Raw genomic sequence first — 17,195 nt, 5'->3', positions numbered from 1 at the left:
ATACTCCCTGTATATCGCCATGTTATTACCTCGTACCCCTGCACATTGACTTGGTACTGATACTCCCTATATATCGCCATGTTATTACCTCGTACCCCTGCACATTGACTTGGTACTGATACTCCCTGTATATAGCCATGTTATTACCTTGTACCCCTTCACATTGACTTGGTACTGATACTCCCTGTATATAGCCATGTTATTACCTTGTACCCCTTCACATTGACTTGGTACTGATACTCCCTGTATATAGCCATGTTATTACCTCGTACCCCTGCACATTGACTTGGTACTGATACTCCCTGTATATAGCCATGTTATTACCTCGTACCCCTGCACATTGACTTGGTACTGATACTCCCTGTATATAGCCATGTTATTACCTCGTACCCCTGCACATTGACTTGGTACTGATACTCCCTGTATATAGCCATGTTATTACCTCGTACCCCTGCACATTGACTTGGTACTGATACTCCCTGTATATAGCCATGTTATTACCTCGTACCCCTGCACATTGACTTGGTACTGATACTCCCTGTATATAGCCATGTTATTACCTCGTACCCCTGCACATTGACTTGGTACTGATACTCCCTGTATATAGCCATGTTATTACCTCGTACCCCTGCACATTGACTTGGTACTGATACTCCCTGTATATAGCCATGTTATTACCTCGTACCCCTGCACATTGACTTGGTACTGATACTCCCTGTATATAGCCATGTTATTACCTCGTACCCCTTCACATTGACTTGGTACTGGTACTCCCTGTATATAGCCATGTTATTACCTAGTTCCCCTGCACATTGACTTGGTACTGATACTCCCTGTATATAGCCATGTTATTACCTCGTACCCCTGCACATTGACTTGGTACTGGTACTCCCTGTATATAGCCATGTTATTACCTAGTTCCCCTGCACATTGACTTGGTACTGATACTCCTTGTATATAGCCATGTTATTACCTCATACCCCTGCACATTGACTTGGTACTGATACTCCCTGTATATAGCCATGTTATTACCTCATACCCCTGCACATTGACTTGGTACTGATACTCCCTGTATATAGCCATGTTATTACCTCGTACCCCTGCACATTGACTTGGTACTGATACTCCCTGTATATAGCCATGTTATTACCTCGTACCCCTGCACATTGACTTGGTATTGATACTCCCTGTATATAGCCATGTTATTACCTCGTACCCCTGCACATTGACTTGGTACTGATACTCCCTGTATATAGCCATGTTATTACCTCGTACCCCTGCACATTGACTTGGTACTGATACTCCCTGTATATAGCCATGTTATTACCTCGTACCCCTGCGCATTGACTTGGTACTGATACTAGCTACGTCATTTTTACTCCTTATTCGTTATTCACTGTGTATTTATTCCTTGTGTCATTATTTAAAATGTTTATTCTATTTTCTCTCTGCATTGTTGTAGATGGACCCGTAAGTAAGAATTTCACTGTTAGTATACACCTGTTGTTTACGAAGCATGTGACGAATACGATTTGATAAAAAAAAAAAAAAGATAAGATAAGATTTTGATTCAAGAATAGGGCTAGCTAGAAGAACGTGTGAATTAATTTATTTTCATGGATGAAATCAATTCTAATCATATTTCATTCATATTTTGAACATATGTGTTATGTATACTTGCAATAGGCTCCATTCCCAGTAACAATGTTTCGAGATTTTAATTCCTGGGTTGTGCTTCGGCTCTGGTACGTCACACAAGTTGGCTCCATGTTGTCTGGGGGTCACTTCACGAGAGAGAGAGAGAGGGGCAACTAATAGAAAGTGTGTACCCAAATTATATTGCAATCCCTACCAAATGAATTTACTTACTTGTGTTCCCGTGACACACGTTTTCCAGCTGCTATCTTTTCTATGGCACTTGTCTTTTCACCTTAGAAAAAAATGATCAAGTTATTTGTATCCTAGTGAGAATCACGTCAAGCCGTTTGCACACCCCCACAACAAACTGAAACAAACGCCATTGAACAAAAGCAGAGTTGGTGATATGTGCTCCGGCTCATCTGTGTGGTGTTTTGTTTTGTCTCATTCGACACGTCCAATCGGCGTTTGATAAGACAGTGGCTACAGCTGCTCCAATAGATTCTGAACTGGAACTGGAAGGATCAGCCACTAGTGGGCAGTCTTCCTTCACACGTAGCAAGTTCTCTTATGATGAGACAGCCTGACAGAGACAGACAGGATGGCAGACAGACAGACAAATTCCCAACAATATATTAAACATTGGAATATTGAAGATAATTTATTTTAAAAAATGAAGTATGTAGATTAAATTATATCTTAATCAGACAATGGACATGATACAGCTGTAACCTATGCTGCCCTACCAAGCAAAAAGGAGTAAGTGCTCTTTTTTTTTTTTTAAACAGGCAAATCAGTTAATAACAAATTCTTATTTACAATGACGGCCTACCAGGGAACAGTGGGTTAACTGCCTTGTTCAGAAGGGCAGATTTGTACCATATCAGCTCAGAGATTTGATCTACCAGGGTAGCCTAGTGGTTAGAGTTCAAACCCCCGAGCTGACAAGGTACAAATCTGTCGTTCTGCGCCCTGAACAGGCAGTTAGCCCACTGTTCCTAGGCCGTCATTGAAAATAAGAATTTGTTCTTAACTGACTTGCCTAGTTAAATAAATAGCAGCCTTTCAGTTACTGGCCCAATACTCTAACCACTAGCCTACCTGCCACTCACTGCATGGATCTGAGAAAAATTGCTTTGGTTTTACACTAACTATGCAGTTACTGCTAACATGACCCCCATTTTCTCCAAAACACAATACAATAGAGGCAGGATACTTGTCCACATGATTAAGCATATATTTAATGTAGCAAAAAATGACATTAACTCATTTTCGACCATTTTCGACCAGTTAGTCTTTTTTGCTTGGTAGGGCAGTTTGGGAGAATCATGTACCTACAGTATCCTCAGAATGAAAAAACCTAACAGTAAGATAATGCTGCCGGGGAGGTAATGCTGTCGGGGAGGTAATGCTGTCGGGGAGACCCAAACTCCTTCAATGGGTTCTAGAACAGAACTGCGAGGGAAGGCGCGTTCTGCAACAGAATGTAAGTACACAGCAATGTCAATAACAGATGGAAGAGACATGGTGATACTGTATTCCCAAGGCTTGAGGTACAGAAAACCTGTTTGGTGTCTGTCTGTTTTGTGGTTTTCATTCATTCATTATCTCTCATTTATGTTAATATCTTTTTTTAATATGGTTTAAAATAGGACTACAGTTTACTCTGTCCTCATTTATTTACTTAGCCTATGGGCTATTATTTTAGCCAATAAGGTCTCCTGAGTGGCGCAGCGGTCTAAGGCACAGCATCTCAGTGCCATGGGGTGTTACTACAGACCCTGGTTTGATTCCAGGCTGTATCACAACCGACCGTGATTGGGAGTCCCATTGTGTGGCGCACAATTGGCCAAGTGTTGTCTGGGGTAGGGCCGTCATTGTAAGTAATAATTTGTTCTTAACTGACTTGCCTAGTTAAATATATATATTTTATGTCCCATGTTCTATGAATCACCCAATACACAGATACTCTCCCTTTGATGGAAGGAAATGAATTGGTTTGTAGATCTTCATTGACAGCTCTTTCACAATAACGCAAGAGATACAATACCTGTTTGATCTGTTCCCTAAATTACGGTCCGCATCTTGGGTGTTCTCTTGACATAAGTGGGCCATTGTAGGTCAAGCCTGGCCAAGCCTGGTCAAGTTAATAGGGTGTATCAGAGGGCAATAGGTGGACCACAGATCAACCATGGTACAGGGAGGCTGGAGGCCTTCCGTTCTGGGGAGAGACATCTGCCTCTATCAACACAGAGAGAAGGACATCATCCTATGTAACAAGTCTCTGAGGAGCAAAAGCTTCGTCCCAGATCTGTTTGTGCTGATCATCAATATGGTGATCACTGACCTTTAGGAGTTGGAAATACAGCATAGACTGACCTGGGGCCCCACAAGGGTGCGTTCTCAGCCCCCTCCTGTACTCCCTTTTCACCCACGACTGCGTGGCCACGCACGCCTCCAACTCAATCATCACGTTTCCAGACGACACTACAGTGGTAGGCTTGATTACCAACAATGACGAGACGGCCTACAGGGAGGAGGTGAGGGCCCTCGGAGTGTAGTGTCAGGAAAATAACCTCGCACTCAACGTCAACAAAACAAAGGAGATGATCGTGGACTTTAGAAAACAGCAGAGGGAGCAGCCCCCTATCCACATCGACGGGATAGTAGTGGAAAATGTGGAAAGTTAAGTTCCTCAGCGTACACATCACGGACAAACTGAAATGGTCCACCCACACAGACAACGTGGTGAAGAAGGCGCAACAGCGCCTCTTCAACCTCAGGAGGCTGACGAAATTTGGCTTGTCACCAAAAACACAAACTTTTACTGATGCACAATCGAGAGCATCCGGTCGGGCTGTATCACCGCTTGGTACGGCAACTGCTCCACCCACAACCGTAAGGCTCTCCAGAGGGTAGTGAGGTCTGCACAACGCATCACCGGGGGCAAACTACCTGCCCTCCAGGACACCTACACCACCCGATGTTACAGGAAGACCAAAAAGATAATCAAGGACAACAACCACCCGAGCCACTGCCTGTTCACCCCGTTATCATCCAGAAGGCGAGGTCAGTACAGGTGCATCAAAGCTGGGACCGAGACTGAAAAACAGCTTCTATCTCAAGGCCATGAGACTGTTAAACAGCCACCACTAACATTGAGTGGCTGCTGCCAACATACTGACTCAAATCTCTAGCCACTTTAATAATACAAAAATTGGATGTAATAAATGTATCACTCGTCACTTTAAACAATGCCACTTTTTAAAATGTTCACATAACCTACATTACTTATCTCATATGTATATACTGTACTCTATACCATCTTGCCTATGCCGTTCGGCCATCGCTCATTCATATTATTTATATGTACATATTCTTATTCATTCCTTTACACTTGTGTGTATTAGGTAGTTGTTGTGAAATTGTTAGATCACTTGTTAGAGATTACTGCACAGTCAGAACTAGAAGCACAAGCATTTCGCTACACTCCACATTAACATCTGCTAACCATGTGCATGTGACCAATAAAAATTGATTTGATTTGGTACCAGGCTATTAAAAAAAACTTTAGGTATAACTGGTGAATGTTAGGTCAAGACTCCCTCTTCACTGATGTCGTGAAACATCCTGCTCTGTCAGAGATGAGTGATCATTGTTGTAATTTCAACTTTTAATATAGGAAGAACAAAGCTCTTAGGCTTAGTAAGCTACCTGTCTTTCCTCTACTAGGAAGGGTAACAGCTGTCTTCAGGCATGATAATGTTATGGCTAGGCGTCTTTAAGAAGTGTTAAAGCCACGGAAACAGGACCAGTAGAGGAATACATGAGGTGAAAGCAGTACTAATACCATGGTGTTTTTAATAGTACCACACGTGCTACATGTTACAGGGCTAATAACGGGCGCTAGGCCGACTTCATCAGTCCGAGAGGGCACAGAATAAATTAAACAGAGGATTGAACTTAAAGAATGGGCACATTGACATAGAAATCCTCTGAACTTGCATGACTTTTGCTTTTAAAATGGTGTGCCAATCTACCATGTCTTGCTGAAACAATATACTGTAGGCTACTAGCAGCAATAAATAACGTAATAAACTACATGACATCCAGCAACAACATTAAGTCTCTACATGTTTGGTTACGAATGTAATAGTAAAGATGTAACAGCAGTTTATTCTCCCGGACGGTCTTCGCTCCATCTATTACCTTGAGCTCTAAGTCTCATATAGAATCCGAACTCTGACATTCCAGAGAGTTCTAGAATCCGGTGGGAATTCCAGAGCTCTAAAGAGTGCTGTGACCTTTGCCTTCTCCATAATCTGTCTCATAATATTTAGACTTGTTAAATTGTTTCTTGGCATCCAGACCAGTCAGTGGCCTTCAGTTCCTGAGCAGGGCTCCTAGTCAGTGGTCTCTCTGCCCCCTGTAGCTCCAACAGCTTGGTAGTGTCTGCTCGAGAGTGTAAAACACTTTTGGAATGTTTCATTCATTGTTCCGGATCATTTGCCGGGAGACCTGCCAACTGGGAGCTAGCTATTGCATGCATATATCTGTCTTCCCCTCTCTCCCTTACAACACTCCTATACACGGCCCTTCCCAGGCGCTCAACCAAGAAACTGGAACTCACAGTAGGGGTTCCTATGTTCTAAATTATTTACAAAGAACAATTCTCTCCCCCCCCCCCACCCCCCAGAGAAAATACAGAAACAAACTTCAAATAGTTTTTAAAACTTAACATTAAAGTCAATGTTAGTGAGTGGTGAGTTGAAGGTATCGGTCTTGGATTCAATTATTATTGATATCACATGGATGAGATTTAACTTTGAAAAATGTCCCAATTCAGTTTTCAGTTCCTGTACAGTGAGGAGTTGACGTTGTTCTACAGATGGACCTGTGTCGGTGGTTTTCAGCAGGAGTTTGTCTTAATTCAAACAAAAGAAAGACATTGTTCTCAGACATTATTGCCCATCTACCATTCCAGTGTTTAATTGCCATATTGTAATTACTTCACCACCATGGCCTATTTACTGCCTTAACTCCCTCATTTTCACTCACTCTATATAGACTTTGTTTTCTTTTGTTCTACTGTATTATTGACTGTATGTTTTGTTTATTCCATGTGTAACTCTGTGTTGTTGTATGTGTCAAACTACTGTGTTTTATCTTGGCCAGGTCGCAATTGTAAATGAGAACTTGTTCTCAACTAGCCTACCTGGTTAAATAAAGGTGTTCTCAACTAGCCTACCTGGTTAAATAAAGGTGTTCTCAACTGGCCTACCTGGTTAAATAAAGGTGTTCTCAACTAGCCTACCTGGTTAAATAAAGGTGAAATAAAAATAAATAAATAAAACATTGAGTATGGTCCGTCCCAAAGGCCCCCTATGTCCTATACAGTACACTACCGTTTGACCAGAGCCCCTATGGACCATGGTCAAAAGTAGGACTTTAAACAGGGAATAGGATGCCATTTCTGATGCAGATAATATAGTGCCGTGCCAATATCTTGAAACACTTAGCTGTCGTCATGGATAGAACTTGAATAAATTCCCAACAAACTACAAAATGAACATTACATTTTTTGGGGATGTGCAGACATTGCTCTTTGGTTTCCACACATAAATATATTGCTACAGTTTGTTACAAATGGAAAGCATGTGACATAACTATGGGTGCATTATTGTTTTCAACAGGTTTAATGGAAGAAAGAAAAATATCAAAGAGAAGCAGAACTTATTTGCATATGCCCGAATAGCTTTTCCGTTCCAGCCTAAATATGAAAACATACTACATCTGTCATATCAAAACAAAATACAGTATATATTTCTCAAGAAAATCCACTCTGCGTTTACATTTAAAAACAGAAGTCACGTGTGAACATTCAAAACACTTTTCATGAAACTACAGTATATGTAGTCATTAGCTAGTTGCTGTGCTTTGGTTGTCCCTTTTTCACATCGAAGAAAATACACAAGTAATTCAACTCTTTGGTCTTTGGTATATGAAAGCAATTATGCAAGATATTCCACTAAAATATACCCCAACTCTGTCTTCATCTAGAGATTGGTTAATATTTACCATCTTCGACAAAATGCGATCCATTACACTTTCTATTTTTTCCCCCAGATAAGAATATATTCCATAAACAAACAGGAACAATACAGGAACAGGAACAATCCACTGATTTGTGTTGATGTTTATGTTTTTCTCTTCATTTACTGCATGCGAGTCATCGTTCTGCTGGAGATACTTTTCCTGACCTTCTGGAAGAGATCATCTGAAACAAAAGATCAAAACAACATATTTTTATTTTATTATTTAACCTTTATTTAACTAGGCAAGTCAGTTAAGAACATATTCTTATTTTCAATGACGGCCTAGGAACAGTGGGTTAACTGTCTGTTCAGGGGCAAAACGACAGATTTTGTACCTTGTCAGCTCAGGGGGTTTGAACTTGCAACCTTTCGGTTACTAGTCCAACGCTCTAACCACTAGGCTACCCTGCCGCCCCTGCCGCCCCAAAACAACATTTAAACACCAGTTCAACAGTAGTTTGTTTTGTGGAATGCACCACACCAGACTGTGAGAGATCCAAGAATATGTACCATTTTTGACTCCGATTCTTGAGTCCGCCTGTGAATAAAGGAATACAACAACATTTACAGTTGAAGTTGGAAGTTTACATACACCTTAGCCAAATACATTTAAACTCAGTTTTTCACAATTCCTGACGTTTAATCCTAGTAAATATTCCCCGTCTTAGGTCAGCTAGGATCACCACTTTATTTTAAGAATGTGAAATGTCAAAATAATAGTAGAGAAAATTATTTCTTTCATCACATTCCCAATGGGTCAGAAGTTTACATACAGTCAATTAGTATTTGGTAGTATTGCCTTTAAATTGTTTAACTTGGGGCCTCCCGGGTGACGCAGTGGTTAAGGGCGCTGTACTGCAGCGCCAGCTGTGCCACCAGAGACTCTGGGTTCCGACACATTGGTGCGGCTGGCTTCCGGGTTGGATGGCGCTGTGTTAAGAAGCAGTGCGGCTTGGTTGGGTTATGTATTGGAGGACGCATGATTTTCAACCTTCGTCTCTCCCGAGCCCGTACGGGAGTTGTAGCGATGAGACAAGATAGTAGCTACTAACAATTGGATACCACGAAAAAGGGGAGAAAAAAGGGGTAAAATTCACACACACACAAAATGTTTTTTGTTTAACTTGGGTCAAAGATTTCAGGTAGCCTTCCACAATAGGCTGCGTGAATTTTGGCCCATTCCTCCTGACAGAGCTGGTGTAACTGAGTCAGGATTGTAGGCCTCCTTGCTCGCACACCCTTTTTCAGTTTTGCCCACAGATTTTCTATGGGATTGAGGTCAGGGTTTTGTGATGGCCACTCCAATACCTTGACTTTGTTGTCCTTAAGCCATTTTACCACAACTTTGAAGTATACTTGGGGTCATTGTCCATTTGGAAGACCCATTTCGACCAAGCTTTAATTTTCTGACTGATGTCTTGAGATGTTGTTTCAATCTATCCACGTAATTTTTCTTCCTCAAATATGCCATCTATTTTGTGAAGTGAACCAGTCCCTCCTGCAGCAAAGCACCCCCACAACATGATGCTGCCACCCCCGTGCTTCCTGGTTGGGGTGGTGTTCTTCGGCTTGCAAGCCTCCCCCTTGTTCCTCCAAACATAACGATGGTCATTATGGCCAAACAGTTCTATTTTTGTTTCATCAGACCAGAGGACATTTCTCCAAAAAGTATGATGCAAACCATAGTCTGGCTTTTTTAAGGCGGTTTTGCAGGAGTGGCTTCTTCCTTGCTCAGCGGCCTTTTAGGTTACGTCGATATTGGACTCGTTTTACTGTGGATATAGATACCTTTGTACCTGTTTCCTCCAGCATCTTTACAAGGTCCTTTGCTGTTGTTCTGGGATTGATTTGCACTTTTCGCACCAAAGTACGTTCATCTCTAGGAGACAGAGCGTGTCTCCTTCCTGAGCGGTATGACGGCTGCATGGTCCCATGGTGTTTATACTTGAGTACTATTGTTTGTACAGATTAACGTGGTACCTTCAGGCGTTTGGAAATTGCTCCCAAGGATGAACCAGACTTGTGGAGGTCTACAATTTTTTTTCCGAGGTCTTGGCTGATTTATTTTGCTTTTCCCACCATGTCAAGCAAAGAGGCCCTGAGTTTGAAGGCCTTGAAATACATCCACAGGTACACCTCCAATTGACTGAAATTATGTAAATTAGCCTATCAGAATCTTCTAATGCCCTGACACAATTTTCAGGAATGTTCCAAGCTGTTAAAAGGCACAGTCAACTTATTGTATGTAAACTTCTGACCCACTGGAATTGTGATACAGTGAACTATAAGTGAATTAATCTGCTGTAAACAATTGTTAGAAAAATTACTGTCATGCACAAAGTAGATGTCCTAACCGACTTGCCAAAACTATAGTTTGTTAACAAGAAATTTGTGGAGCGGTTGAAAAACAAGTTTTAGTGATTCCAACCTAAGAGTCTATAAATGTCTTACTATCATGGAAGAGGCAGTCCTGATGGGGTCATCAGCCTGTTCCCTGTCAACCTTAGGAGCTGGAGGAGAGAGAACAAGACAGGGTTAGAATGACAATTGGAGGATAATACAGTATGCCATATACAGTAATGTGAGATGGTTTATTCAGTATTTATGGACAGTGAAGCGATTGCTCTTACACAGTGGCTTTATGATGGCTCCCACAGCGTGGACAACTCCATTGGTGGCCATCAAGTCGGCTTCAACCACTGGGACCTTGTTGATGTACACGGTCTGGTTCCTCTGAAGAAGAAAAAGATACAAGGTGATATAGTATAAGTATAATATATAGTATAAGGTGATACTTAATATTTTCATAACAGGGGTTCACGACAATCAAGTCATGTTGAAAGAATGTACAGTACCAGTCAAAAGTTTAGACAAACCTACTCATTCCAGGGGTTTTCTTTATTTTTTACATTGGCATACACTACAATGTGAGATGGTTTGGGATGACTCGGACCGCAGAGTGAAGGAAAAGCAGCCAACAAGTGCTCAGCATATGTGGGAACTTTTCCAAGACTGTTGGAAAAGCATTCCAGGTGAAGCTGGTTGAGAGAACGCCAAGAGTGTGCAAAGCTGTCATCAAGACAAAGGGCGGCCACTTTTAAGAATCTCAAATATGAAATAGATTTTCATTTGTTTAACACTTTTATGGTTACTACTATATGTGTTATTTCATCATTTTGATGTCTTCACTATTATTCTACAATGTAGAAAATAGTACAAATAAAGAAAATCCCTTGATTTAGGTGTGTCTAAACTTCTGACTGGTACTGTATATCAATACATTGTGCACAAATTATGTAAGTCATAGAAGTACACAATAAAAAAAGTCGCATTTTCTCCACTGAAAACAAAATCATAAATAGTAGACGGGTTTCATAAACTGGTAGTACATGTTAATACTGGTAGTACATGTTAATACTGGTAGTACATGTTAATACTGGTAGTACATGTTAATACTGGTAGTATATGTTAATACTGGTAGTACATGTTAATACTGGTAGTACATGTTAATACTGGTAGTACATGTTAATACTGGTAGTACATGTTAATACTGGTAGTACATGTTAATACTGGTAGTATATGTTAATACTGGTAGTACATGTTAATACTGGTAGTACATGTTAATACTGGTAGTACATGTTAATACTGGTAGTACATGTTAATACTGGTAGTACATGTTAATACTGGTAGTACATGTTAATACTGGTAGTACATGTTAATACTGGTAGTACATGTTAATACTGGTAGTACTGGTAGTACATGTTAATACTGGTAGTACATGTTAATACTGGTAGTACATGTTAATACTGGTAGTACATGTTAATACTGGTAGTACATGTTAATACTGGTAGTTCATGTTAATACTGGTAGTACATGTTAATACTGGTAGCACATGTTAATACTGGTAGTACTGGTAGTACATGTTAATACTGGTAGTTCATGTTAATACTGGTAGTACTGGTAGTACATGTTAATACTGGTAGTACTGGTAGTACATGTTAATACTGATAGTACATGTTAGTACTGGTAGTACATGTTAATACTGGTAGTACATGTTAATACTGGTAGTTCATGTTAATACTGGTAGTACTGGTAGTACATGTTAATACTGGTAGTACTGGTAGTACATGTTAATACTGATAGTACATGTTAGTACTGGTAGTACATGTTAATACTGGTAGTACATGTTATACTGGTAGTACATGTTAATACTGGTAGTACTGGTAGTACATGTTAATACTGATAGTACTGGTAGTTCATGTTAATACTGGTAGTACTGGTAGTACATGTTAATACTGATAGTACTGGTAGTACATGTTAATACTGATAGTACATGTTAGTACTGGTAGTACATGTTAATACTGGTAGTACATGTTAATACTGGTAGTACATGTTAATACTGATAGTACATGTTATACTGGTAGTACATGTTAATACTGGTAGTTCATGTTATACTGGTAGTGCATGTTAATACTGGTAGTACATGTTAATACTGGTAGTACATGTTATACTGGTAGTACATGTTAATACTGGTAGTACATGTTAATACTGGTAGTACATGTTAATACTGGTAATTCATGTTAGTACTGGTAGTACATGTTAATACTGGTAGTACATGTTAATACTGGTAGTACTGGTAGTACATGTTAATACTGGTAGTACATGTTAGTACTGGTAGTACATGTTAATACTGGTAGTACATGTTAATACTGGTAGTTCATGTTAGTACTGGTAGTACATGTTAGTACTGGTAGTACATGTTAGTACTGGTAGTACATGTTAATACTGGTAGTACATGTTAATACTGGTAGTTCATGTTAATACTGATAGTTCATGTTAATACTGGTAGTTCATGTTAATACTGGTAGTACATGTTAATACTGGTAGTACATGTTAGTACTGGTAGTACATGTTAATACTGGTAGTTCATGTTAATACTGGTAGTACATGTTAATACTGGTAGTACATGTTAATACTGGTAGTACATGTTAGTACTGGTAGTACATGTTAATACTGGTAGTACATGTTAATACTGGTAGTACATGTTAATACTGGTAGTTCATGTTAATACTGGTAGTTCATGTTAATACTGGTAGTACCTGTTAATACTGGTAGTACATGTTAATACTGGTAGTACATGTTAATACTGGTAGTACATGTTAATACTGGTAGTTCATGTTAATACTGGTAGTACATGTTAATACTGGTAGTACATGTTAATACTGGTAGTACATGTTAATACTGGTAGGTCATGTTAATACTGGTAGTACACGTTAATACTGGTAGTTCATGTTAATACTGGTAGTTCATGTTAATACTGGTAGTACACGTTAATACTGGTAGTTCATGTTAATACTGGTAGTACATGTTAATACTGGTAGTACATGTTAATACTGGTAGTTCATGTTAATACTGGTAATACTGGTAGTACATGTTAATACTGGTAGTACATGTTAATACTGGTGGTACACATGTTAGTACTGGTAGTTCATGTTAATACTGTTAATACTGGTAGTACATGTTAATACTGGTGGTACACATGTTAGTACTGGTAGTACATGTTAGTACTCTTATTACATGTTAATACATGTTATAGCAGTACTAACATGTACTACCAGTATATGTTAGTAGCCTTTCAGTTCAGATCATGTTAGTACATGTTCATATTGTTATTACATGTTAGTACATGTTCATATTGTTATTACATGTTAGTACTGGTAGAACTGGTGGTACACATGTTAGTAGTATCAATATCAAACATTGTGTTGCAGGATCAAATTGTTCCAGGATCGTGTGTTCTAGAATCGTGTGTTCCAGGATCGTGTGTTCCAGGATCGTGTGTTCTAGGATCGTGTGTTCCGGGATTGTGTGTTCTAGGATCGCGTGTTCTAGGATTGTGTGTTCCAGGATCGTGTGTTCCAGGATTGTGTGTTCCAGGATCAAACAGTCATGAGGGCCTACTGTACCATGTTCAGCTCCAGCTTGTCTCCCTGCAGAGGCTTCAGTCTGGTATGGGAGCCCACTCCTCCACTGACCAGAATCTCCTTAGCCATGTGGTACTTCAAAACACTGGCCAGCTCCTGGGGGTTGCCTAGACAACAAGCTGATATTAGAACACCTACCAGATCATGTTGTATCTCTATGGTCTAGAAGTTTACAAACAGAGGAAACTGAGGAACACTGCTGAGGAATGAATGCTTAAAAAGGAATTGGTTGTGCAACATGGAACTGATGAGTTAAGGTACTTCGCATAACTTTAGCATTACAGCTACATTCTCAAGTCAATCAACATGAAGTCATTGAACATGATGCCATTCAACATGATGTCATTGAACATGAAGTCATTGAACATGAAGTCATTGAACATGATGTCATTGAACATGAAGTCATTGAACATGAAGTCATTGAACATGAAGTAATTCAACAAGTCATTGAACATGAAGTCATTGAACATGATGTCATTGAACATGAAGTCATTGAACATGAAGTCATTGAACATGAAGTCATTCAACAAGTCATTGAACATGAAGTCATTGAACATGAAGTCATTGAACATGAAGTCATTGAACATGAAGTCATTCAACATGAAGTCATTGAACATGATGTCATTCAACATGTCATTGAACATGAAGTCATTGAACATGAAGTCATTGAACATGAAGTCATTCAACAAGTCATTGAACATGAAGTCATTCAACAAGTCATTGAACATGAAGTCATTGAACATGAAGTCATTGAACATGATGTCATTCAACATGTCATTCAACATGTCATTGAACATGAAGTCATTGAACATGAAGTCATTCAACAAGTCATTGAACATGAAGTCATTGAACATGAAGTCATTCAACAAGTCATTGAACTTGAAGTCACTGAACATGAAGTAATTGAACACGAAGTCATTCAACAAGATGTCATTGAACATGAAGTCATTCAACATGATGTCATTCAACATGAAGTCATTCAACATGAAGTCATTCAACATGAAGTCATTGAACATGAAGTCATTCAATATGAAGTCATTCAACAAGTCATTGAACATGATGTCATTCAACATGAAGTCATTCAACATGATGTCATTCAACATGATGTCATTCAACATGATGTCATTCAACATGAAGTCATTGAACATGAAGTCATTCAACATGAAGTCATTCAACAAGTCATTGAACATGATGTCATTCAACATGAAGTCATTCAACAAGTCATTGAACATGAAGTCATTGAACATGAAGTCATTCAACAAGTCATTGAACTTGAAGTCATTGAACATGAAGTCATTGAACATGAAGTCATTGAACATGAAGTCATTCAACATGAAGTCATTGAACATGATGTCATTCAACATGTCATTGAACATGAAGTCATTGAACATGAAGTCATTGAACATGAAGTCATTCAACAAGTCATTGAACATGAAGTCATTCAACAAGTCATTGAACATGAAGTCATTGAACATGAAGTCATTGAACATGATGTCATTCAACATGTCATTCAACATGTCATTGAACATGAAGTCATTGAACATGAAGTCATTCAACAAGTCATTGAACATGAAGTCATTGAACATGAAGTCATTCAACAAGTCATTGAACTTGAAGTCATTGAACATGAAGTCATTGAACATGAAGTCATTGAACATGAAGTCATTCAACATGAAGTCATTGAACATGATGTCATTCAACATGTCATTGAACATGAAGTCATTGAACATGAAGTCATTGAACATGAAGTCATTCAACAAGTCATTGAACATGAAGTCATTCAACAAGTCATTGAACTTGAAGTCATTGAACATGAAGTCATTGGACACGAAGTCATTCAACATGATGTCATTGAACATGAAGTCATTCAACATGATGTCATTCAACATGAAGTCATTCAACATGAAGTCATTCAACATGAAGTCATTGAACATGAAGTCATTCAATATGAAGTCATTCAACAAGTCATTGAACATGATGTCATTCAACATGAAGTCATTCAACATGATGTCATTCAACATGATGTTATTCAACATGATGTCATTCAACATGAAGTCATTGAACATGAAGTCATTCAACATGAAGTCATTCAACAAGTCATTGAACATGATGTCATTCAACATGAAGTCATTGAACATGAAGTCATTCAACATGAAGTCATTGAACATGAAGTCATTCAACATGAAGTAATTCAACATGATGTCATTGAACATGAAGTCATTCAACAAGTCATTGAACATGAAGTCATTGAACATGAAGTCATTCAACATGAAGTCATTCAACATGAAGTCATTGAACATGAAGTCATTCAACATGAAGTCATTCAACATGATGTCATTGAACATGAAGTCATTAAACATGAAGTCATTCAACATGATGTCATTCAACATGAAGTCATTCAACATGAAGTCATTCAACATGAAGTCATTCAACATGAAGTCATTGAACATGAAGTCATTCAACATGAAGTCATTCAACATGAAGTCATTGAACATGAAGTCATTCAACATGATGTCATTCAACATGATGTCATTCAACATGAAGTCATTGAACATGAAGTCATTCAACATGAAGTCATTCAACATGAAGTCATTCAACATGATGTCATTCAACATGATGTCATTCAACATGATGTCATTCAACATGAAGTCATTGAACATGAAGTCATTCAACATGAAGTCATTCAACATGAAGTCATTCAACAAGTCATTGAACATGAAGTCATTGAACATGAAGTCATTCAACATGAAGTCATTGAACAAGTCATTCAACATGAAGTCATTCAACATGAAGTCATTGAACATGAAGTCATTGAACAAGTCATTCAACATGAAGTCATTCAACATGAAGTCATTCAACATGAAGTCATTCAACATGAAGTCATTCAACATGAAATCATTGAACATGAAGTCATTGAACATGAAGTCATTCAACATGAAGTCATTCAACATGAAGTCATTGAACATGAAGTCATTCAACAAGTCATTGAACATGAAGTCATTCAACATGATGTCATTCAACATGATGTCATTCAACATGATGTCATTCAACATGAAGTCATTGAACATGAAGTCATTCAACATGAAGTCATTCAACAAGTCATTGAACATGATGTCATTCAACATGAAGTCATTCAACAAGTCATTCAACATGAAGTCATTGAACATGAAGTCATTCAACAAGTCATTGAACTTGAAGTCATTGAACATGAAGTCATTGAACATGAAGTCATTGAACATGAAGTCATTCAACATGAAGTCATTGAACATGATGTCATTCAACATGTCATTGAACATGAAGTCATTGAACATGAAGTCATTGAACATGAAGTCATTCAACAAGTCATTGAACATGAAGTCATTCAACAAGTCATTGAACATGAAGTCATTGAACATGAAGTCACAGGACACCGAATAGGACAGGAGAAGTACTCCAGATATAACAAACTGACCCTAGCCCCCCGACACATAAACTACTG

The 17,195-nt window shown here is 38.8% G+C and overlaps 1 protein-coding gene across 1 annotated transcript in view; it reads right to left on the bottom strand.

The window, feature by feature from the left end:
• Window positions 1-7,318: 7,318 nt before the first annotated feature.
• LOC139366568 (transforming growth factor-beta-induced protein ig-h3-like) overlaps window positions 7,319-17,195 on the bottom strand; it is a 45,758-nt gene continuing 35,881 nt past the window's right edge. The window contains exons 13-17 of the mRNA XM_071104217.1: window positions 13,700-13,824; window positions 10,364-10,466; window positions 10,185-10,243; window positions 8,244-8,271; window positions 7,319-7,915 (exon numbers count right to left, since the gene is read on the bottom strand). Coding sequence (XP_070960318.1) covers window positions 7,854-7,915; window positions 8,244-8,271; window positions 10,185-10,243; window positions 10,364-10,466; window positions 13,700-13,824 — 377 coding nt within the window. The 3' untranslated portion in view covers window positions 7,319-7,853. The remainder of the gene's footprint in view (window positions 7,916-8,243; window positions 8,272-10,184; window positions 10,244-10,363; window positions 10,467-13,699; window positions 13,825-17,195) is intronic.

This window comes from Oncorhynchus clarkii, chromosome 14 (genome assembly GCF_045791955.1).
Source record: "Oncorhynchus clarkii lewisi isolate Uvic-CL-2024 chromosome 14, UVic_Ocla_1.0, whole genome shotgun sequence".
NCBI lineage: Eukaryota > Metazoa > Chordata > Actinopteri > Salmoniformes > Salmonidae > Oncorhynchus > Oncorhynchus clarkii.
The sequence above is the reverse complement of the archived record's forward strand: the minus strand, read 5'-3'. Positions and strand labels throughout refer to the sequence as shown.